Genomic DNA, 23,589 nt, shown 5'->3' on the forward strand with positions numbered 1-23,589 from the left:
CGAGTTTATATCACTGTACTTACAACTTGAGCTTCCAAACTTGCCGAGGCTGCCCTTTTTGTTTTACTTCAGAGGAAGTGTTCAGATACAGGTGGATGACAAAAGTAAAAACCTTAGTAAAGGAATGGGGGGAAAATGTGCTCCCACAAAGAGCACGAGGGGTCACTGAGTGGTTTGATGAGTATGAAAATGATGTGATTTGCAATAATGGTGGTCCGCAAACTTGTAGAATTTATGTGAGGGAAAATATCAGCGAATAATAGCAGACGTAGGGCATCATAAACAAAAATCTCTGACAGTTGCAGGTTTATCCTCTGTAGTGCGTCAGGAGCAATATGTCACAGTTAGCACACATGTTTGCTGCGCACCAACACAACTTCTGTCTACTGACTGAGAATAACTGAGATTGACATAGTGACATTGATATAGTGGTTTATTGAGAGTGATGTCAGATGGTTCCTGGTTCACCTCCATTCATAAAACCTTAATGACGCACACATACATTTGTTGTTGGTGCTGTCAGGTGGTAGAGTGAAGCTGGTCCCTGGCAACTTACCCGCTCGCCTATGTTCATCACACATGTCACGAAGGATGGCAAACGATGATTGGTCAAAGTCCAAAGTTTAGTCTGCCAGGTCTGTTGACCAAAAAATGATGACTAATTATTCTGACACATTCACCATCTCATTTAGCCTGATCCTGGCCAAAGCAGTGAAGCTTGTTGGTTTCTCCTTCAGTTTGTGGCCCATCTGTAGCTTCCTACACATGGGTATAAAATAATTTGTAATTATTATCTGGGAAAAACACTTCTCTTTACTGACTAAAGAAATATTGCAAAAAAAAAAACCAACAACAACAATCTATTGCGATTGATTTCAATATTGCAATGTTGAATATTCTGTATTTTAGCTCTTGTCTTTGTTTAGGTCTGCGAGTCCTTAAAGAGCCTGTACGGCTGTGCTGCATGCCGAGCAGCCTGATCTAAAAGTGACTCTTTGGAGCCATCGCTGTGGGCCATCTGACTGCCCTCCAGTGGAAAGCTAGTCTTTTATGGATGGAGTCAAAGGCTCGGCTTGTGCTCAGCAGCTTTGTGACCTCCTTCCTGTTGTGCTCGCCTTTAAACAAACAGCACTGACAGCTGAGTAATGGGGGGTTGTTTGAGTTGGAATCTAAGGAGCCAAATAACAACAAAAGCTCCCAGAATTCTGCTACTGGGATCCTTGTGCTTCTCAAAAGTTCTGGTTCAGATGAATCTCCTTGACAGTTTCCTCAGTCAAAGAGGACATTAAGCTGAAAGATCCCTAATAGAAGAAAGAACTGATCCAAATATACTTGATGGCCTCTATTGTACAGTCATTGGTTGGTTTTTAAGAGGTTTAAGTAGAAAATAATTTCCAGAGTTAGACAAATGATAGGTAACTGGACAGTACATGTGTTGGTCCAGATATAGGAAGTGATAATTACTACACTGTCACCGGTTTAGTTGTGGATCTCCTCATGTTTTATGTCTTCAGTAGGGTCAGTCAAATCATCCCAGGGAGGTATGGCTATGGGAGAGCTCCTTATGTCGCTCCATTGCAGAAGGACCCAGGCTATGGGTCTGGGACGGCTCGCCCCCACAGACAGAGACGCTCCGCTGCGGCTGATGCCCACCATCCTGCCGCTAGAGGCCACGGTGGCCACAGGTCGAACAACCTGGGCCCCCCTCACAACTTCCGTCACTACAGCAGACCCTACGTGCAGCCCAGGCCACAGCATCCCACAAATAACCAAGTCTGGGCCCCCCTCTACCAGCCTGGTTCAGCCAACCAAGCTGAGGAGCAGGAGCTACAACCAGGCAGCCAGACCTCTGGGCCCCAGCAACACCAAGAGAGACCCTATAACCCTTTACCTACTTCTTCCTGTACAGGAGAGTCTGCTCGCTACAGGATCTGCAACAGTAATGTATGCAACATTTTCTTATCATCAGTATGTTGGCAAGTCATTTTATGAGGTTCAATTACATAATTAGGCTTATCACTCCGCTGTCTTGATTCCTATATGCCTTTTGGTGATCAGTATACGGAAAAAGGAGCTGGTTTACAGGCTTTATACAGTAGGGCTTACGTTTTATTGCATAAGCTCTGATGAGTAAAAAAATATGGACTTTTGCACTTATACAAAAATGTAAGAAGGGACGTTTTCTGTAGACATTTCCTTCCTGTCACAGTTTAACTTGACCTTGCTCAGCCAGACCACATTTGCTGTGAGATTTAAACCTGGAAACGACAATTCAAGAAACGAACAGGGCTCCATTTTAATCCAAAACTATATAAAACACATCACTGAGCCACACTGTTATACAAAGGGACAGGTCCGTTCAGTGTAAAACTTAACTGGAACTGGCAAATATTCAAAATTTCCTACATTATTTTGGATTGAAATGTTTGTTAGAATTTAAAGCTATTTAATACTTACGTTATATATTTTCTATTAGCAGCTTAAGTAAAAAAAAATATTGGTAAAGCTGTTGGCTTAGGAAACCTTACCATGTGAGCAGATTAGTTTTGCTTATCTGATTCACAGGTACGGAATCCATCCTGTGCACTAAAACAAATTTAAACAGTGTCTGGTTCTGTATATTGTCTCTGGTGTGCGATGACACAGATATTCAAGCAAAGTCAAGCAGACCAGGGGCTTGTTTAGACAAAGGAGATATGAAGAGGCACGAGGGAGATTGGGTTTCACTGGCGAGCCTTCATAAATACTGGAATCTGACGACTTTTGGCAAGAAAGACTGAGCCACAAGTGGAGGGTTAAAGCAGTTAAAACAGAGGAGGTTGACTCCAGCAGTCAATCAGTGGCTACGGAGCATGACAGTGAGAAATGTGAGCTTACTGCAGTTACAAAAGGATTTACCTGTCGCCTTATCGTGTGCATGTGTGTGTGTGTGTGTGTGTGTGTCTGATCCTCAGGCCTGTCCTCCATCCAGCAGACACATCAGGGCTGTTCAGTGTTCTTCTTACAACAACCAACCTTTCATGGGCAGACTGTATGAGTGGGAACCTTTCAATGAGGGTAGGTTGAATGAACATTCTTATGCACTGTATGTATGTACAGTATGTGCTCATGCACTTGTATGTAAACCATATTTTCACCTAGGAACTATGTGTAGCTGTTGTGCTAGTGACAGCCAATTGTAAAGGAGGTCCAAATAAATGACGCTGAAGTTGTAATAACAAAACAAACTTTTATTTATTTTATAGAACTACATTATGGTAAATAGTGGTACAGTAATAGTACAAGAAATAACAAGGCAAGTGTCTATAGCCATGTAGTGCTGTGAGGCTGTACTTTTAGAATTAAGTTAGCTAGTTTGCTCACAATGAAAATAATGCTTAGCACGTCATATTTACCATCTTAGTTTATCATATTATCATGCTTACGTTCGCTAATTAGCACTAAACAGTGGTGGGCTGAGTGACCAACCAACAGACCATTGCCGGAAAAACAAACAAAAAAAAACAACAGTCAGAATAAGCAAATGAAAACATACAGTCTGCCTATAAAATGTGTTTTAAGAAATGACAGAACATGTGTAGTGTAATGGGTCAAATGTCTGAGATAGTAAGGATGCTAACCTAAAATTACTCTGTCAATCTTAAGATCATAGACATTTGTTCATCACATTTTCATAGTCTTACATTTTCAGCTCCATGACCTATGACCTGTATGAACTGAGGGTGTGCTGTGATGTGAAGCCTGCAGTATGTCACCTGTCTGTAGTCTCATAAATAAATGTTCATTCATACAAAGTCTCTGACCTTACTCACCTGAGGTATCCAGGCAACTGTCAAAACACCTCCTGAAATGTCATTTCTCTGAGAACACTAATGGAAATAACAGTCTCCAAATTAATATCCTGTCAAACAGATGTGTATTTTGAGATTGTGTTTTAGTGCTGCTGGTTTGACTGACGGGTAATGCAGATGTAAAGATTAGATAACTCTAGATAAATGTGTAGGGATTATTTGACACCCATCTTGAACCGTGTTTAAACATACTCTTGTGTATCTGTCTAAGAAATACCTGGCTTTTGGCCTTATAGTATCTAATTGATTAAGCACCTGAACAAAATGGAAAGAACAGGGATCAGGATGCTTTCACTGCCATTTTTTTGAAATCATAGAGCTGGTTTCAAACAAATAGCATTTTGAGGATACATGTTATTGTTTGTTTCCTCCAACCTCTGTGGCAGCATTTATTGCTATGCTATTGGGGCAAAATTGTGTTCAGAATTTCAAATCAAATTTCAAAAAACTGAATTTATCTGCTACTTTAGGGCATTTTAACATTATACATAAACTATTGCTTTGTTGCCATTCACTGCAGTTTTAGTCAGGCCACAAAACAACTAAACATATAGTCATTTCTAAGTCCAATTCAGTGTTTTCACTGGGTGAAATTAAACTCATAATTTGAATCTGACAGAATATGCCCCAAGGGTAAGACGCAAGCAGACCTGCATACTGGTTTTATTAGTGCTGTAGTAATTTAATGTCACTCTGCGGCCTGCATGATGTGGCTTCTGTTTAAGTATTTAAGGGCCTGTGCTTTAAATACTTTTCTGCTCCAAACGGGTCTTTCTACAATACTTTGAATGTGGTGCTCTACAAATTCAACCATTTCATATTTTACATAGCTACTTAATATTGAGTTTTAATTTGTAATTTGTGAAGTTTCCTGTGTTGAGACACAAGATGAAGGTATGGAGACATTTAGACACTACATGTAAAGATGATTAATTTTTATTATGTACGGCCCCTCAAATGCCTTTGATTCTTCTTCCTTCTGTGCTTTGTCACTATATGCTATGAAACACACATGTTGTCAAAATGTCTCTGGATACATACAACAGTCTCATAAATCTCCTCTTAGTTCCTGGGGATCAGCATTGTGAACTCAACTGCCGGGCCATAGGGTTCAGGTTCTACGTGCGGCAGTCAGACAGGGTGATTGATGGGACGCCATGTGGACAGAATGACTCCTCTCTCTGTGTGGCGGGAAAGTGTACGGTAGGCCCTTTTTTTCATTTCAAAAAGTAGGTTTTGTTTCCTTTATCATCGTGCTTCATGTTCACAAAGTTTTATGTATTTACAGTGAGCAGTCAGCTCTGTTACTACTTTTTTGCTTTGGGCACTACACAGCTTCATGGAGGCTATTAGGTGACACGGACTCTTTAATCTACAAACTTGATTAATTTGGGGATTTGATTCAGCATCCTTTCAGTCACAAAGCAGCTTCTTTGCTTCCTTTATCCTATGGCTGTCCTCATTTGTAAGAATCATGGCGTTAGTGAAGATGTATACCTGAATATAATGTCACATAATAATCACATCTTTTGCAGAAAGTGCTAGCATGAGCTTCTTCAAGCTGTGCTTTTATCAGTCAGCACTGATGTTGGAATACAGTGTTCACATTTTAATATCTACTGACCAAAATACAATTAATAAAAATACAAATATTTTTGGTAAACACTTTGATATTCCATGCTGCAGGGACGGTTAGAGGGACGGTTCAGGTTTTCAATATAGTAGTCACTTTTCCATTTGGTTTATCTCTACATCTCTTATAAAAGCTAAGTAACCACAAACAATACCCAAACAATAACCTGGTCTAAAGGTTTAATCCTAACCCCACTCCACTTCATTATTAAAGTTGTATAAGACAGTCCATCTCTAGTAGGGTTATGTTTTGTGCACGTCAGATCAGACGCAGTGATGGTTATGAGCAGCAGAGGGCAGCACAACATAAGTGTAAGCTCTTCCTCTGTGATGCGGAGGAGTGAAGTGAAGGTCAGGAGGAAGTTTCTACACCCTCGGGCCAGAGCAGGAGATCTGGGATCTCAATGTAGGACATATTTGTACTTTTGACCCCATATTTAATACACACCATGAAAACACACCTGTGAGCACAGAGTTGGAAAGACATGAGTTGCTGTGTGGGCCTGCTTGTGGCTGGCTATGTATTCAGTATGCTGGATTCACTTTAACATTCTTTTGATCAGGGTTTAACTCAGAGAAATATGTTGAAGGTCACTTCCAGTTGGTCATGCTGACCTTGCTGTGTTAACCCCGTGTATTTCCCATGCACTGTAATCCAGCGACAATCTTAGCAACATTAAGATTTAATCAAGATAGAAAACCCTCTGATCTTTCATTTTGGCCTTGATCACATTTCCACTCTTAACAGACTCGACACTATGATCCTTCACATGAGTAGGGTTGAAACTTAATTGGGATTCATGAGTCCAGTTCAGGCAATTACACAAAAAGTTAATCATTTATTTTCCTGCCTTATTTTAGGATTCAAACTCATCAGCAGTATTTCAGGAAAGAGAGATTTTTTTTCTCTCATCTCTTTCCCCACTGAGATTTTCTCAGCTGGTCTAGCCATTTGAACTGGAGATCACCCAATGTTAAAGCCAAGAGATAATGTAAAAACATCTGGATAATTGAATTTGAAGCAGAGCCGCGCTCATGATTGGAATTAAACATGATTATGGAAATTGATAAACTTTGTAGTTGGCACTCTGCGCTCTGCTCCTCCAGTCCAAGATTAAAAGGACAGTCGATACATACTGTGGCATATGGAATATACATAATGCACGTAGCAAGAGATATTATTGTAACTATATTGATTAAAAAAAAGACCATAACGGAGGGAGTCTGGGTTGATAGAGGGAGTGAGCAGCGCAGCTATTCATCATCAGCAGCAGCATGGAGCAGGAAGGAGCCACAGGAAAGAATGAGGAGTTGGCAGTTCAAACAGATTGTTTGAAGTGTCAGTCATCATTGTTGCCTGTTTGGATCAGCTGACGGTCAGCTGGTTTGGCGCACTCTGCTTGACCTAACATGATACTTCGTAACTTGTCAAAATACACAATAAGTGAAGGATCAAAATTGAGCGAAACATTTGAATTCAATAAATTCTAAATTCAAAATAAAATCAGTAACATCCGACAACTCTGTAAGAGATGTGTAACATATTTTTAGCCATGCAAATGCTATGTCTCCACCACTTTGGTTCTGACCAAGATATTTTAACAGCTATAGGATGGATGGCTATAAAACTTTGTAGGGACATTCGTGGTCCCTAGAGGATAAATCTGTCTGACTTTTGGTGACTCCCTGACTTTTCCTCTGGTGCCACCATGAAGTTGTCCTTTGTGTTTCAGTGAGAAATATCTTGACAACTACTAGATGCAATGCTGTAACATTTGCTCAAGATATTCAAGGTCCCTAGAGGATTAATTAAAAAATAAACTCCAGTGATCCATTCACTTGTTCTTCAGTGCCACCAGCAGGTCAAAATACCATTTTGTCCAGTGCGTTGGTTTATGAAAAATGACTGCAAGACTGATGACATTTTCATCACCCTGAGCTTACTTTGCTAATCAGCAACAGTTAGCATGCTGATGTTAGCATCTTGCTGTACCTAAGTAGAAATGTCACTGGGTCCCTAGCGTGGCTGTAGACTCCCCAGTCTTTAATACAGGCTTGTTAAATGATGACATAGTAATGACATACTAATATTACTAGGATATTATTTAAAAACCTGTTGGAAAACCAAAAAAATGCAACTATTTAAGTGTATAATTGACAGTCAGATGTAAATTGTTTGGAAATGTTTAATATTAACAGGTTTGATTTCATTTTAGACCCGTTTTTAGTGACGACATTTCATATTCTGACATGTTCTTACACCATTCGGCTGTTTGCTTGTCAGTGGCAAACCTTTAAGCTTTGGTTTTTGGGGCTGCTGCAGCAGTCGAGGTCCATGTGGAATAAGTGCCCTGTTTTAATGTGGCCCTGGTGGCTTCCAGCTCTGCTCAGGAGCCAACCAGCCACCGTGGTACAGTAGATGAGGCATTACTACTGCAGTGAAGGAAGGTCCACTATGTGTGCTACACTGTTTGATGGTCTATAGAACTGGAATTGCAGGAACATCATATGATTAATATTTTGTGAGGAATTTTCATGCATGGAGAGAGAGCAAACTGAATTCTCACTCTGTGGGAATTTTACAACCGGGCCACTTACGAGTATATACCACGGTTGTATTTTACAACGTGTTTCGCATATTCATTACATAAAATTTTGGTTTTCTGTTGTTGCTCCATGGTAAGCCCAGAAACCAGACTGTTTACTCCTTCTCTGACAAACAACAATAACAAACCAAGATTGATTTTATGTCTTAGTTTATATGTAAGTTTGATTCCTGCTTGTGTGGTTGTTATACTGTAGCAATACTGCCCTGTGCGGCTCTGGTTCACTTTTCATCGGTCTGTCCGTCACATTTATTAAGAAAAACTCAGTGTGTTCGTTTTCCTGACTATTTTGTTGGATATTTTCAAGACCATTAAAACCAGTCAATAAACCAAAACAATAAATTATACACTGAAAATCCATTTGAACTAAAACACTTCTGCACTATATGGTTGAGTATTCATCTCACACAGACAGTAGCTACTGTACAAACTGGTGCACTGTCCCTAAGGCACTGAGAAGTGTTATACTCCAACCTGGAGCTCTGCCCGGGACTTTAATAACTCTGATTCTTATCAGATCAAACCATATAATAATGTCTAACTATTTATTACAACAGACAGTCCAGCAGGTCAGAGCCTGTCCTTCCAGCACTCAGAGAGCCTAGAAGCCTAAAACACATGGATGACTTGTGATTGTGTACATTTTGCTGGAAGGAAAAAAAATCATTATGTTGAAAGTCTACCATTTTTAGAAATAGGTGTTTGCATATTTTCCATCTAAATGAAATATTCAAATTCATTCATCATTTAAACAAGTGACACATTTGTGTGCTTTTTGTGCACAGTGATTGATATGTACTTGGTTGGACAAAATTACAGCCCTTATATACACAGCATACAAAAATACAAGAATTTGTGACGGTGCCTCTGTTTTCTGTTTTATAGATTCATAGGAAGTGAGCCACTAGCACTGTGTTTTGTTTGAACTGAGAAGCTCTGAGTGTGTGTGAATGTGTGTCTGTAGGGAGACGTATAGTGTGAAAATGTAAGCTGTGTTTTACGTCACCATCGTTTATTTTTATGGTGTAACTTCTGTATTTTGAACTAAAAGTGGGAAAGATGAAGGGACAAGAGTTTGAACTGACATTACTCACATTATATAGCAGCTGACAACTCTTCTATCTGTGTGAGTTATTGTACTTTACAGCGCTGTCTGGAGGTAATTTTAGTTTTGGCTTTCATATTGGTCCCATTGCAGTTCTGTACTGCAGGTTTCAGCAGTGAACAGTTTTATTGATACTTAATCATGATACATGATGAAAAATGAATTCAAAACATTTGGACTGGACTTCTGTTATTTTAACTTTCCATACAAACCAAACCGTAAAGGTCATGTGCTTGGTGTGGGGATGCATTACTGCTGATGACAGAGGAAACAATGTCTCCTACCACACAGCCCACAGTTTGTGTGGTCCCTGATACCTCTCCCTGGCACCTTTTATATAGCATGAATAACAACCTAGCCCTGTCCATTTGACCTTTGCCCCTTGGTGCCTCTGCAGGCCTCCATCTCATATTTCTGAATCTGACGCTGTGACACCTTCAGATTGACCTGTTAGAGAGACTCTTGTCTATCAAGTTTTACAACCAAAACTAATGAGGCAAATAATGGTCATTTAAGTTTCATCGCCTGTCATTTGCAGTGCTTCCGCTTTTGTCTGACGGGACACACTTGTGTGGTCTCAGCTTTATATATTCCATCTCAGTGCATGGATTGTCGGCTGCCATATTTTGTCTGCTATAGTGACACCTTAGTGCCTGTCTTGAACACTTTGAGGAGGGATGCAGTGGTTGGTGATGTGGTTGTCAGCAGTTCAAACCGAGCATAACAGGTGTAGCGGTCTGTGGCTTAGACACATGTACATCAAAACATCTGATGTGTAATGTGCCACAAACAATTGAATAGTACAGTAAAGCACATGGCAGATTTCAAGGCTACTCTGCTGTTTTTTTCCCTGTTCGGCATGCCCACACACATTTCAATGGCCTGCCAATGTTTTGTCATTCCATTTTAGTGCTGGTGCTTACTCACAGACAGCCTACATCCTGAATGTGAGAGTGTGTTGGCAAGCCAAGCAGTTGCTCACTGTTAAGGACACTCCTCTCTCTTTGTGTGTGCTGCCGGGGCTTTGCTTTCCATCATGATTCGTCCTGTGTCAGATGACTCCAAAGAGATGCTTCAAAACTGCTGAGTAGCTCTGCACTCTTTATTGGGTGGCTCAGCAGACAACTGATGAAATAAATGGGTTTGGAGTGCACATACAAAAACATTTTTTTTTTTATTTCAGTGGTCTGCAAGAATGATTTCAGTGTTGGACTGAACGATTGCAGTATCTTCATGTTAGTTTCTTGCTCTCTGTCTCTGTACATTAGTATAATGTTCAGTTGCTAAAAGCTTAAATGGAGTCTCAAACACTCTCCCTTCATTACCAATAGATCTTTGCACTAATCATTTTTGGCTGCATAAACATATCGTATAAAATAGCTAATGTTCCTCGGAAATAGATTGAAATGCTACAAAAATACTATTTGATTCCAATGTGGTTCAAACAACTGCAGTGCCAGTGCCTTACTATGACATGACATAGGCTTTTTCCCTGAACTGTAAATCCTATATATAATGTGATTTGCAGTTATTTCTTTAGTTATGTTTTATTGCATCAAGTAATATGTTGCATATGAACTAGGAAGGAAAGCACTACGTCAGTTTAGTAAAATTATAGGACTATGTTGAATACATTTGGTATCCTTTGATGAGTTTTTTTAGGTGAACTTTTTTTTTAAAGTAGAAACACTGAACATTTCTTATGATTCACATGTGTGTAGAGCACATTGAAAACGCCAGCTCTGAGGCGCTGAAACTCCCTTGAATGTGGTTACTCATTTCAGATGAACAGTGAAAGAAAGATCCCTTTATGGTGGGAATTCCATTCAGCTGCGACTTCTCTCCCTTTATACCAAGGAAGTGCATTTGAGAAGGGTGTGTGTATTTTTAAAGGGCGATCACTGACCACACACTTCTCTGCTGCCGGTGGTGGGCCCAGCTGAGGGTAAAAATCTATCTTGCCTGGACTATTATAGACCCAGTACTTGGTTTGCACGACTTCCTTCTGCACAGCACAGTTAGGTTGGAGACGATGATGAAATAACAGGAAATCTGAGTCAGTGAATCAGTTACGGAAGCTGAAGTTTAAATCTTGTTGACTTGTGTGTTGTATGTGGATGAGAAATGTGCCAAATATTCTCACGAGCCTGTAAAATGTTTTAATTCCGGTTATATCAGCATTAATTCAACAGCAGACTACAGCATGGGTTTTGACGACGTATAGTTGTCTCTTAATAAAGATGACAGATAGAACGAGGCCGTGTCTGACCCAGTGTAATGTCAAGGTCCCAGCCACAGCCTTCCTCCCTGACTGGCATGTTTCCCAGCACCCTGAGCGCAGGGCTCAGGCCCAAACTCATCAAACAACAGCCTGGGCCGCTCCTCACTTCTCTCCTCTGACAGCTGCATCTGTTTAATGCATTCCCCGCTGAGGTGGACAGGCAGACTTGTTAAAAGGGGGATGAGTGCTCTGATATACAGCCTGCCTGGCACAGACTGGTGGAGATACCTCAGTCTCATCTCTGTCACGACAAGCCCCAGCTGCAAACTCACAGGGTGTTCCCCATCATTACCCACTGCAGATGGTTATGGATTCATGTCAGAAGAGCCTGTCTTCAGTTATTGGACTCACAGTACCAGATATGATGTGTATTCACTGAAGAAAAATGCTGTCTTTACAATTAGTCCTTGTAATATCAGTCTAGGGATTTAGACAGATCTTTAGCTCTTCTGAATGTATGATTTCTTCAGACATTTTTAGAAGACACTTGAGGGACGTGCAATGTAAGGGTCATGTGACTGAAGGAAATAGCTGAAGGCATCAGTAGCCTAGGTTTTTGGTAGCCTTGCTGGCTTGTGGAACATAACACAGCAGTCCTAATTAGTAAAACACCAAACATCAAGGAGAAAACACTGTAAAGACTGTAAAGCTCATCAGTCTGCCACATTTCTTTATTCCTTCACTTTTATTTAATTTTGACAAATGGCAATCTGAACAATGAAACTGAAAAACTTACTATGGTTCTGATTCATTTAAATACTATGATTAAGAGAAACAAACAAAAAGACTGGTAGCAAGCTAATGTCCCCCCAAAACATGACATTTTATCCAATATTAATAATCATACAGACATAACCGATAGTTTTGCAGATTTTGAAAACCACATTTGCATGTTCTCCTTGTGCCTGCGGAGGTTTCCTTTGGGTACTCTGGCTTCCTCCCACAATCCAAAGACAAACAGGTTAATTGGCGACTCTAGATTGCCTGTAGGTGTGAATGTGAGCGTGAATGATTGTTTGTCTCTATATGACGGCCCTGTGATAGACTGGCGACCTGTCGAATCTGTACCCTGCCCACACTGGGCAAGAGCAGGGTAATGGGGTTAGCGGTATAGCTAACGAATTAACGAACATGTGAGTTACTTTTTGATTTCTATTTTACAGTTCTCTTACTGTAGTACTATTACAGAGTTTTCCCTGATATTCTTTAATGTATGGGTCTGTCGCCCAGTGAAAGTACTCCACCACCTCTGTTCACAGTGTTTAGTGAAATACCAGATTAGCTCAGCTCACTGCTACTATCATTTTTTTTTTTTTACCTAAAACCTCACAGAACAACATTGTCATACAGACAGTGTGGTCTATCAGATACAATTGTAATAACAGCTCACACAGCCAATTGTACTCCTGCATCTTATAGGACATTCCTTCATATGCAGCTACTTTTCCTTATTCAGTTCTAGTCCTGAAAAGAAGGATCTCCAGGCATCTTTCAGTTGCTCAGAACGATTTTTCATCCAATCATAACAGCTGTCTAATATTTCGGTGATTGTAGAAAAGCAGATAACACTGTATAGTCTCCTTATATATAAAGCTTTGGACAGAATACAGACTACATTTTTATGACATTAGTAATGTAACAGCGAATCTTCATCCAGAGTTGATGGATTTTGGGGCATGTGCGTAGCCTGAGGTCAGTTTTTGAAACACTTTAGTGCCAGGAATTCGTCTTCGTGCAAGTATGGCTTCGCCTGTAATGTAAAGAAAACAAAACATGAATGAACTTAAGTATAGGCTTTTAAGTAATGCTCAATTTATCCTCTGGAATAGAGCTACTGCTTTTTCTAACTTCCCTCCACAGGGAGTCAAAGGTCAGGTTCAGCTATAGAGCAGCAGCCCTGGAGCTTTAGCGAAACAGTATCCTTAATCACACTTGTTAGGGCATTTGTTGCTGTCAAGAAGGCTTGAATATGAGAATTCCAGTTGGAGGTTAGTTAAGACAAGTGGCAGCTGAGAAGTTAAGATGTGAAGGAGATGACAGATTGATGTCTAAGTTTGGCCTAAACCTCCTGGATCTTGATAGGGGGCCTGCTGTCCCCCCTACTGGCTCTCACTGGCCCTTGCTGGCTCTGTGTGGCCTGTGTTACTCTGGTAGGCTTGAGTGCTCAGGGTTTGGGGGTTAGACACTTGTTCTGCACTGTCACACTTCTGCTGGGCTCTGCTACAGCTCATAAAGTCTCTCTTTGGGAGACAGGGGAGTCTTTAACCTTGTAAGTGTGGCCTCCTCCAAGCTGTGAGAATAGTATAAGCATAGTGTCCCATTTGTCCCATTTGATATGTTTTCAACACACTGGTGGTTTCTCTGTTCATTTCCTGCATTTTACATTTGGTCTGCTAATTTTCGTAAAGTAATGGCTTTATTTGTTACTCAGTTCGCTTTTTTTCTCTCTTAAAATTCCTCACTCACAAATAAAAAAACATAAAAGGAGTATAAATAAATGTTTGTATGAAGGCAACTTTCATACATTGTCTGGAGTATGGTGGTATGGTACCACACAGGAATATGGGACCACAGGAAAAGCAAAAGTCAAGCCAGCTTTGTGTTGAACTTCCATTTCCTGATCATATTCTGCCAGCTCAGCATAACAACAACTCTCAAATATTTATGTCAGCCGAAATAAAGAAAGTATTTGCACAATCAGAATCATGCACTCTTTCTCTTGGTCTTGATTCAAATGAACAAGAGTAGATGAAGGAGGTTAGACCAAAGTATAAGGGAGCAAAAAATGGGAAATTGAAAAGTTGACTGCAATATGGAAGATGTTTTATATATTATCATCATTATTGGCATTTTGATATTCTATGATGTATTTACCATTGTCAGAGTGTTCCACTCTTTAGTCCTGTCTTGCTATGACCATGATTTCATTAACTGACCCGTGGTCATTCATTCAGTTATGTTCTGTATGTGTGTTTCTGTGTGGAGACAAGCAGATGGACAGATGATAGATAGATAGATAGATAGATAGATAGATAGATAGATAGATAGATAGATAGATAGATAGATAGATAGATAGATAGATAGATAGATACATGGCTGATAAGATGGATTGATGATAGTGATTGGGGGACAGCTGATGTATATTGTGCTTGGTGGCTGACGCACAGCAGGTCCCAGTGTCCGGTCTCTGAGACAGATTTATGAGGGTATACTATACAGATACAAGTATTTTTAGAGCTCGGCAGCCACACAGGTCTTCCTCAGACAGACGGCTGTTGACAGTGATTGGCTGCTATCTGGGTGGCTGTCAATTGAAGAGACAGTTGAGCACATTTTATGCCTCATCGGTTTGTTTGGAATGTCAGAGATCTGGATCTCTCAATGTGTGGTCAGCGCTCGCTGGGCGCCAGGAATTTAAGGTAATTTGAGAATAAGATAAGAAATGAAGGTGTCAGTGTGGGTGTGTGACTGAATGTTGCATTTATATGTGTATGTCATTATATGTCATTGGGAATATGTGTGTGAGAACACATCTTAATTATAAATCTCTATTGATGAATGTGCGTTGCCATATCAGGAAGTGTTAGTGGCTGTGCAATCTGTCACTTAGAGAGTGTTTCTGTTCTTTAGGTTTTCTGCTGCTCAGGGTCAAACACCATTGTAAATGACTCTTATCTGATGCCGTCTAACAGCTTTATTAACAAAAGGCGTCCAGCAGGTCTATAAAGACATAAAACAGAGATGAATGCGTTAACAGAACTTATCTTGTCCATTAATTCCTTGTCTTGTCAGTCAGTCACAGTTTTGTGCTTCACAAAAGCCTCTTGTTGAGGTCAAGTCTGTTGAGTAATTAAAGAGGCTTGGAGCTTTTACAGGCCACAGTCTGTGTCTGCTATCAACTCTCACTAACTGAAAACAAGACTAGGTCAAAATATAGTATATGGCAGGACTGCGTCATAGGCTGTTTGCATTCAGCCTAGTGTCAGCTGGTTTCAGCCTATTATCTGTTTGTTTCTCTCCTACTGTCTGTGTCCACATAAACAGTATTTTAATACAGCCAAATTCTTAATAAAGCTGTTGTAATTTACATGTTTCTGTTTCAGACAATGGAACAAATATGAAGTAGTGACTGAAGCACGGCCCTCTGAGACTACATGTTAACTTCCAAACCACGTCGAAACTGCTGCTCTGCACTAAAATCCATGCAACCTTGACGTCTGGCAAAATCACCAAACACATAAGTTAAAGACAACGGCTGTGCTGTGATTTTGGCCATATTTAATTGTAAAATGATGACTCAGAGAGAAAATTAGAAGCAACAGAATATTAGGGCGTTTACACATATAGTCCTTTTTAATAATTGCATTGTGAGTTAATTTAAAGAGAACCCAGTTCTCTTTACGGTCCACTTCAGCTCTGGTGGAGCCTCAGGCCTCTTCCTGTTCACACAATAGTTCCTCTGATGCTCTCAGACCTTTACTGCTTTGGATTCAGTGTTGGGGAAGCTAAAGCATAGTTTTGCAAAATACCAATTACTTACACTGGAAGAAGTTGAACTGCAGCAAGGCTACACTTGGGAGAAATCTAGTTTAGTTAACTAAAGCTACTTAGAAAGAGTAGTTCAAACTACTTTGTAAAAAACATGATGAAATTGACAATGTCTATGTGATACAAAATTATTTTCGTAATTATTTGTTTAATATTTTGAAGTTACCAGTTTACTTTCCTCTTTTGCCACTGATATGACTTTGTTCTGCGAGCCATAATACTGAATGACAAGTGCAAAATTTAACGGACACTAATTAATGCATGAAAATCAGTTTACTCATCATGGTGCTTGTCAAGCAGTGAAAACAATTATATATGAATTATAAATATATAAATGTCTTATGTGGCTCTGGATGGAGTCTTTACAGAACAGAAAGCCTTCAGACATTTACTGGGCCGACAGGCTCTAATAAAAGACTCATAGGCTGTTTCAATTTTTATAATTTCTTTCTTAATCTGTTTCTGACAAGTGGTAGAAATACAATACTAACACGAATAACAAGTGAATAACAGATGTCCCAAGGAAAGTACTGTAGAGACGTCTCTAAAATGATACTTGGGGAACAGTTGCACCCATTATTGTGGCTAAAGTAGTTCAAGTAATTTCATTTATTGTATTCTTTTTTGTTTTGACTTTTTTGTTTTGTAATTGATCAGTCACTGACATGAGCTGCTGTGGTGTTTGGTTGAAGTGAAACCCTGCTTGCAGTACAGTTGTTTCAGGATAGCACCTGGTAGGAGAACCTCTGGTGCACAGTAACTATATTATATCCTTCTCTGCAGACTCTGTCAGCTGTTTTTTTTTTTGAATGAATGAATGAAGCAAATAGAAACAGCAGTCTCCCACAGCCACACCTTGCCTTGCCCCAAATCCCTTCTCGACCTGCTTTATTCATCAGCTCTCCTCCCTTCATTCCACTCCTGCCTTCTTCAGTCAAATACATTGCTTGAAGGGAGCAATCAGGGGACCTACATGCCTGGCCTTGCTGACTAATACATATCCCAGATGCACAAAAATCATGTGTTTTCTCTTCCTACTTTTTGCCTTTTCTCAACTTTTACTGATCAAGTGAACAGATTAGACTGTGTGGAGGAGGGGGACGATAAATAATTGGAGATGTTGACTGATATTTGTTTGATTTGATTTCCTACCTCCTCTTTTCTCATCCATCAGTGTGAGCATGTATGGAGCATGATGTAAGGCAGATTATTGACAGAGGTGTTACAGCTGCCAGGTAGAGGGTTTCCCACTGAGGCCACACCTGCTAAAATGTTTTCAGTCATGTCTCTGCTAATGAGCGTTGGACTTAAACGTCCACCAAACGCCAAGAAGGGCTGGAAATGTGACAGAGTAAAAGAAAAGGAGCTGAATACAGCTATTGTATGAGCGTGTGTCTGCTGGACCCTCACAGTGTACAGTAATGTTGAGCCCACCTGCTGTAGAGCAAGACTCTGACGTGTGTGAGTTGCAGACTGGAGGAATCAAGCGCCTGGAGCCAAGGTTGCTTCAGGGCTGACCCACTTGTTGAAGGAAACAAAGACCCCGGGGCGTACTGGAGAGTCAGTCTGGCCCCGCCCGACCTCTGGGTGCTATGCCTCCATAATGAGATCTTTCCAGATCAGAGGCAGAAAAGGGGAGCAGGAGACCATGTCTGTAGGTTCATCGCAACGGATATGCTGCTGAAAAAGACCAATCCCCGCCTACACGTCTGCAGCTGTGCTGTGTTTTACTGCAGAGATTGTTGTTACTGTGAATACTGTATGTTATGCTTCCTGGTGTGTGTGTTTGTGTGTGTGTGTGTGTGTGTGTGTGTGTGTGTGTATATGTGTGTGTCTCAGCTGACACTGTTCCAGCAAAAGCCACGCCAGTTGCAGGTGTGGAGATATTTGTTTCCTTGCACTCAGTGTCTCTGCTTGCTGTTGCAGAATATTGGAAAAAGTGGCAGGTTGTGACTTGAGTTTAGTGCCAACATGAATATCATTACCAAGCAAATATTTGAGTCTGTTTAGCTGACATGCTATACAAATGAGTGCACACATAAATCTGAAGTGCCAAGCTGTTGATGTTACTGTGAGCTGGTGTTTAAAACATTGCAAATTAGCAGTTGGTAGTGTCAAGGCAAAGGGAATCCTGTAGTCCCTTAATTGAATGAACAGAAGGCTCCATACTTTATATGTATCTGTTTATTTGCTCATCTGCCGCTCCTCTCCGCATCCGTGCATCTTCCCAAAGGACTGAACTGATGCATGTTTGTATGTATACTGGATTCTCCGAAACTGAATCTGTTTTTGAACTTGTTTTTTTTTTAATTTCCCATGTCCACAACTCACTTGTAGCTAATAGCGAATTAATGCAGATTTTGTGATATGGCCAATCTAATCAAAACTGATGTAGTTGTATTAGTACTGTTACGAATAATGTCAAGTATACTCCTAATGTAGGATATAATAAATGTGAGCCAAATTTGTTGATTTTTCTATTTTAGAAAATAGGTCATTTACTTTACTTACTCGAAATAAACCTTGTAGTACTTTGGTTAAAAAGCAGCTGTATTATTTTAAGTGATAGCTTTCATTTCCACACCTGAAGAAATCTGATGCAGTGAGTGCATTTGAATGTGAGTAAAACAGCAATTTAAAGAGGAAAGTAAATATCCATATAATATTCACAACAGTGCATGATCTACTACAAATCTCACAGTATTTTATGGCATAAATAACAGCAAATGTATTTAGTGAGTTAAGCAGATATCTCCTGCACACTAAACTTACACTAGCTTGTAAAAGTCAAGGGAAGATCTCCATTAGTTGCAAAAAGTCAAAATCCCACCATAAAGATTGGCAGTAGTTTTATTTCCTCTTTCTGTTTCTGTGTCGTATCACCCTGTCTGTTCATTCGTTGCTCTCCCTCCCTCTCCCTTCCTTTGCACTCCCACCATGTGTGCCGTGGTGCTCGGCCCAATCTGACACACAGCTTTTTCGGTGCATATGGTAGACCGTGCAGCAGCCTGTTGTGGTCTCCGTGTGCCACTTCAAAACAGAAAAGTTTTCAATTATCTCATGCGTCCCTGGCCCATGCTTGCAGAGGTCTCTTTGTGCAGGAACAGGTCCAGCCACAACATCCCCGATGTGCTCGGTCTGTCTATATCATTTTATGAGAAAACCAACTGTTAGATAGGAGGATGAAGAGTGTACTCCTTCAGTATGTCTTGGTGAATTAGGGTTTAATGTCGTGGAAACAATGGTGGGGCAATAGGAAAACCATATGATGAGTTGAGTCTCAAAGAGGGCAAAAGGGTTTTTTATTGTTTTTGAGTTGTTGTTGCTGTATCTTGAGAGAGTGAGCAGAAAAAAACAAAAATGTGTTTTTCATATGGGACTATTTCCACTTCAGGATGTCCATGAGATCTTGGAACCTTATTATTTGCCCTTACTTCTGGTTTGTGTGGTTGTAGTATCAGGAACAAGCATGAAGGTGAGCGCATGCTTTACTGTGTAATTCTGTAATTCCTCTTTGTTGGCATCCCGTGAAGATGGCATGCCCACCTGCCAATTATTTGCACACAGTTTTCGTAGTGGTTTTGCTTACACATTCATTTCAGCCCCGCAAGAATTTCCTTCCTCTCTTACTTTTTCTGTCACATTGAAAATAATCCCCAAAACTTCCTCCCTGGCTTCCAATTTGCTGTCAGCAGTAGCTGCCACACACTCTTCTCTCTGCCTTCCCTCCCTCCCATCTCTTTCTCCCCCCCTATTCATTTTCTACCTCTTACTCTCCCTCCTCTAAAAAAGCTCCAGTCCCCCCCTACCTCCCCCAGCTGCACCTCCCCCAGCTCAGTTTACAAGGGGAGCTCGTAGAGATCAGCTCTGTAGTGAGAGGGGTTTTTTGGCATTCTCAGAGCTGCAGTGGCGAGGAAGAGGCTGACGGTAGCAGCCACTGGACTTGTGTGGAAGCCTGAGTGACTGGTTGAACATTTCTGTGGCCACATGAGAGAATGCTGTCAGGACTGGCTCTTCTGCTGCTCGTCTGCCTCCACATGCGTGTGCAGGGGAAGCCGCGGTCACAGGTAAGACCAGATTCACCTCCGTTGGCTCCTGGAGGAACCTGGGAGAGAGTGGGGATTCCCATGGATGCAAAAACTCTGGCTGTAACGGTTGCGTTGCACGTTGCATTGCCCGGTGTAAATTTGTTTTGGACTCTCTCTCTCTCTCTCTGCTGTAAGGTTTGGGACATGGTTGTCATGCCGCTGCATGCTTGTCACCAAGAGCAATCCTGTGTTTTACTGGACATGGGGATTAAGCTCTAATTCAGACATCTAAATTCACGGATGTAGATGGAAGTGAGCCTGGTACTCATTTCCAGCCAGTTTCCAGTGCTTGTAAGCAGCACTGGACAGTGTCACTCCGTAACTGTCAGCGCAGCCCCATGATCTGAGGTCCATCTACTGAGTGGAAGTATTTACAGTATGGCTGTTTTCACTGTGGCTCTGCTTGCTCTTGGAGCTGTTTATTTTTCCTCAGCACATTCACGGGCTGCCTGTGGGATTAGATTTCCCTCCTAGTGGAAGACTTGGTGAGTCAGGCCTGTCCTGGGACTATAAAGATGTACTTGGAACTCTATTAGGGATAGACTGCAAGCCTGAATTAGCCTGTCGCTGCCTGTGGCTCAGCTCAGTTAGTTTTAGCTCACCTGTTTGCTGATGATTAATGAGGCTGCTGTGAGGTGCCTGAGGTTGTTAATGCAAACGCGTGCGGGGCCAAGGTCTTGATGAGGATGTCTGTGCCTCTTTTATATGGCTTTAAACTACATGGTTATCAGTTTTATATAAATGTTGGAATCTGTCAATGCACAAAATGTGGGTTGAGTTACTCATGTGATATTTTGGATGTAGACTAAATAAGAGTGGTTCCATCTTTGGGGAAATCAAGTTGACAGAAGTCATCGTGAGTGTTTGATAGAATTAGATCCAAGGCTACAGTAGACATTCATCCCACACTTAGAACTGCATAGTAATATAGTGTCCTACATCATACAGTGTAAGATCCAAACCACCACCAGTCTAAACAAGAACAGAGTAAAGACAGCTCACATCACCTTCTATAAGAATGCAGAGGTATTCTCTGTCTGGTACTGCTGTTTTGACAAAAGCTTTACTGCTAATATTTGTAAAATCAACCATGTCCTTCCTTAAATATATTTATTTTTATCTTCTGATCCACTCACCTTATTAAAACCCAGCATGTAGAGAGGCAAGAAGTGGAAATCTTTCCCTTTGCCTCAGCGAGGGTGCATATTTAAGTTTTTATGCCGACTAAGAAAAATAGTTTCATGTTTTATATGTTATATGGGCCATGCATGAAGAAATGGTATGTTCATTCTGTTTGCCAAAAGGTCATTCATGATGTTTTCCTACAGAATGTCATACTATGTTTGGCGTCAGTTAGACCCCAGAGAGGTCGAACTGTTCGACCTCTTTTGAACAAACTTGAACAAAACTCCAATAGTAGAAATTCAAATTTGGGATTTGGGAGGGAGGGGCAGTGCTGCTCATCCTCGCAGATACAGAGGATATAAAAATCCATAGTATTTAGTCATGTTTCACAGCTGGGGACTCCAAACAGAAGTAATCATTGGCTGTATTCTTATAAAAATTAGGAGCATTCATGAAGCATCAAGCTGATAAAACAGTCAGGACAGAGGGCCTGTGGTCCCCCAGGACCCAAAACAGAACACTGGCATCAAAGCAACAACCCGTTTTATAAATGTGTATCACTGAGTATTTTTTGTCAGAACCACAGTTTGTGCGGCTCCTGTCAATACAACAGTGGCAGTGTAACTGTTCATTTGATAATCTGTTGCTTACGTTAACGACATAAAATGTTGAAAGTCCTCCTTTTATCATGTCACGAGTCCATTGTCTCTTAGCGTTAATCCCCAGCGGAGACTATTCTGTCATTCTGTTCCCAGAACAGCCCATCCAAGTCAGAGCAGTGATGTCAGGTGAAACCCAATGCGTTTTAATAGGTGTAGATTCACCATGCTCAGCGCTATTTCTGAGTGTTTTACAAGCATGGGAGCCTTTAACGAAGACGCTGTGCCCTTCGCCCCGGGCCGTGAGGGCAGTTTGTGGTATGGATGAGGCCTCTTTTTACTGTTGGGATCAAAGGTCTTGCCACTCATGCCTACATCTGTCTTCATCACTTGGCTACAAATGCTCATGCTTGTGTCTTACAGGATGTCTTGTCGATATGATAACCTGATTTGATTGTCCGAACAATACTAAAATAAACCAGAGGATGTAAAAAGGTACAAACAGCAATATAACACGATTTGTAAATTTATTGAAACCACAACTGCCACTTTTGTCCTCAGATCATCTCTAGTTACAGTTTGTCTGTGTTCCCATTTTGGTTTGACACATGTTGCTATTGATTTTGAGAAATGATATGTTGTGGAGAGCAGAAAGCTGAGTGATTACTATCCAAAACACCAGAATTTGTGTTTCTATTTGCAGTTACAAGCCACAGTTAGTCGTCCAGTTAGTGCTCCCATTACCCCAGAGCAAGAACTGAAATCTGAGAGAAAGGAACTAATTAAATAAATCTGAAACTTCTGAGCTATTGATGAAGTCACATCTTCCATGTAGTAAATATACAAGTTTAATTTCTCCTGGAGCCACCTGCATGAAAAAAAACTGTAGTTTCATCTTTCTTTGATAAAATGTCCACTGAACACTGCGTCACGTTAGATGTGTGATGGTAAACTTGATATCATAGACTCTAAATAGCCTGATATAAGTTTTTTCTTTTAACCAAAATGCTTAATCAAGTTTGTGATGTAGTGACATATTTATTTATAGTTTTTGATGAAAGCATTACAGACGTTATTGAAAAAGTTATTGATGTTCATATTTCATTGGTGTAGTGATATATAAATGTAATGTAACCAGTGACCACTGGTTTTCCCATCTGAAAAGACAACAATGAGTTGGTAGAAAATGCTGTGGGGGTTTTAAATATGCACTTGGTGGAGATGTACACAATGTGGTAAAAGACCAGAAGCTGCATGGCAAAATGTTGGCATCCTCACCAATTGATGATCCATGCAGAAGATATGGAAATAAATAAACCAACAGCACTGCTCTTGCATTGCAGTGTATTATGTGTAAAAATGCAACACCAGGCTGTTATTTTGTTTAAACTCTGTTTGGTATTACCATTCATTTCGGGTAACGCTGGCCAGGATTGAAACCCACTAAAGAGCTGCCAGCATTACCCCCCAAATCTGATAGCATCCAGAACCACTTTCCACACAGAGGAGAAATACTAAACAGGGTATATGGTATTCATGAGTGGGCCTTTTTTAACGAAACCCTATGGCTCTATGGATGAATATAATTAATGGCATGCTCCTTGGCCTTGGAAGTATCGCTCTGTTACTACTTTAGGTAGTAAGCTAACAATTACAGTTTACGGTAGAGCAATAAACTCCCTATAGTTACAGTTGCTAGGCTGTGATTGGACAGCCACTGTTTAAGGGAGGAGTTTAGTGAATGATATATTCCT

The 23,589-nt window shown here is 40.7% G+C and overlaps 1 protein-coding gene across 2 annotated transcripts in view; it reads left to right on the forward strand.

Annotated features, from left to right (window-relative positions):
• thsd4 (thrombospondin type 1 domain containing 4) overlaps positions 1-23,589 on the forward strand; it is a 45,310-nt gene that overhangs the window by 3,212 nt on the left and 18,509 nt on the right. Inside the window, exons 5-7 of one of the 2 annotated variants that reach the window (XM_087180229.1) lie at positions 1,518-1,944; positions 2,955-3,057; positions 4,918-5,054. In XM_087180229.1, the coding sequence (XP_087036355.1) occupies positions 1,518-1,944; positions 2,955-3,057; positions 4,918-5,054 (667 nt within the window). Of the gene's footprint in view, positions 1-1,514; positions 1,945-2,954; positions 3,058-4,917; positions 5,055-23,589 lie in introns of both variants that reach the window. The other variant, XM_087180228.1, reaches the window with a different exon arrangement.

Source organism: Seriola lalandi, unplaced genomic scaffold (assembly GCF_002814215.2).
Source record: "Seriola lalandi dorsalis isolate HSWRI2012SDOR001 ecotype SW California unplaced genomic scaffold, Sedor1 jcf7180002054898, whole genome shotgun sequence".
NCBI classification, from domain to species: Eukaryota; Metazoa; Chordata; class Actinopteri; order Carangiformes; family Carangidae; genus Seriola; species Seriola lalandi.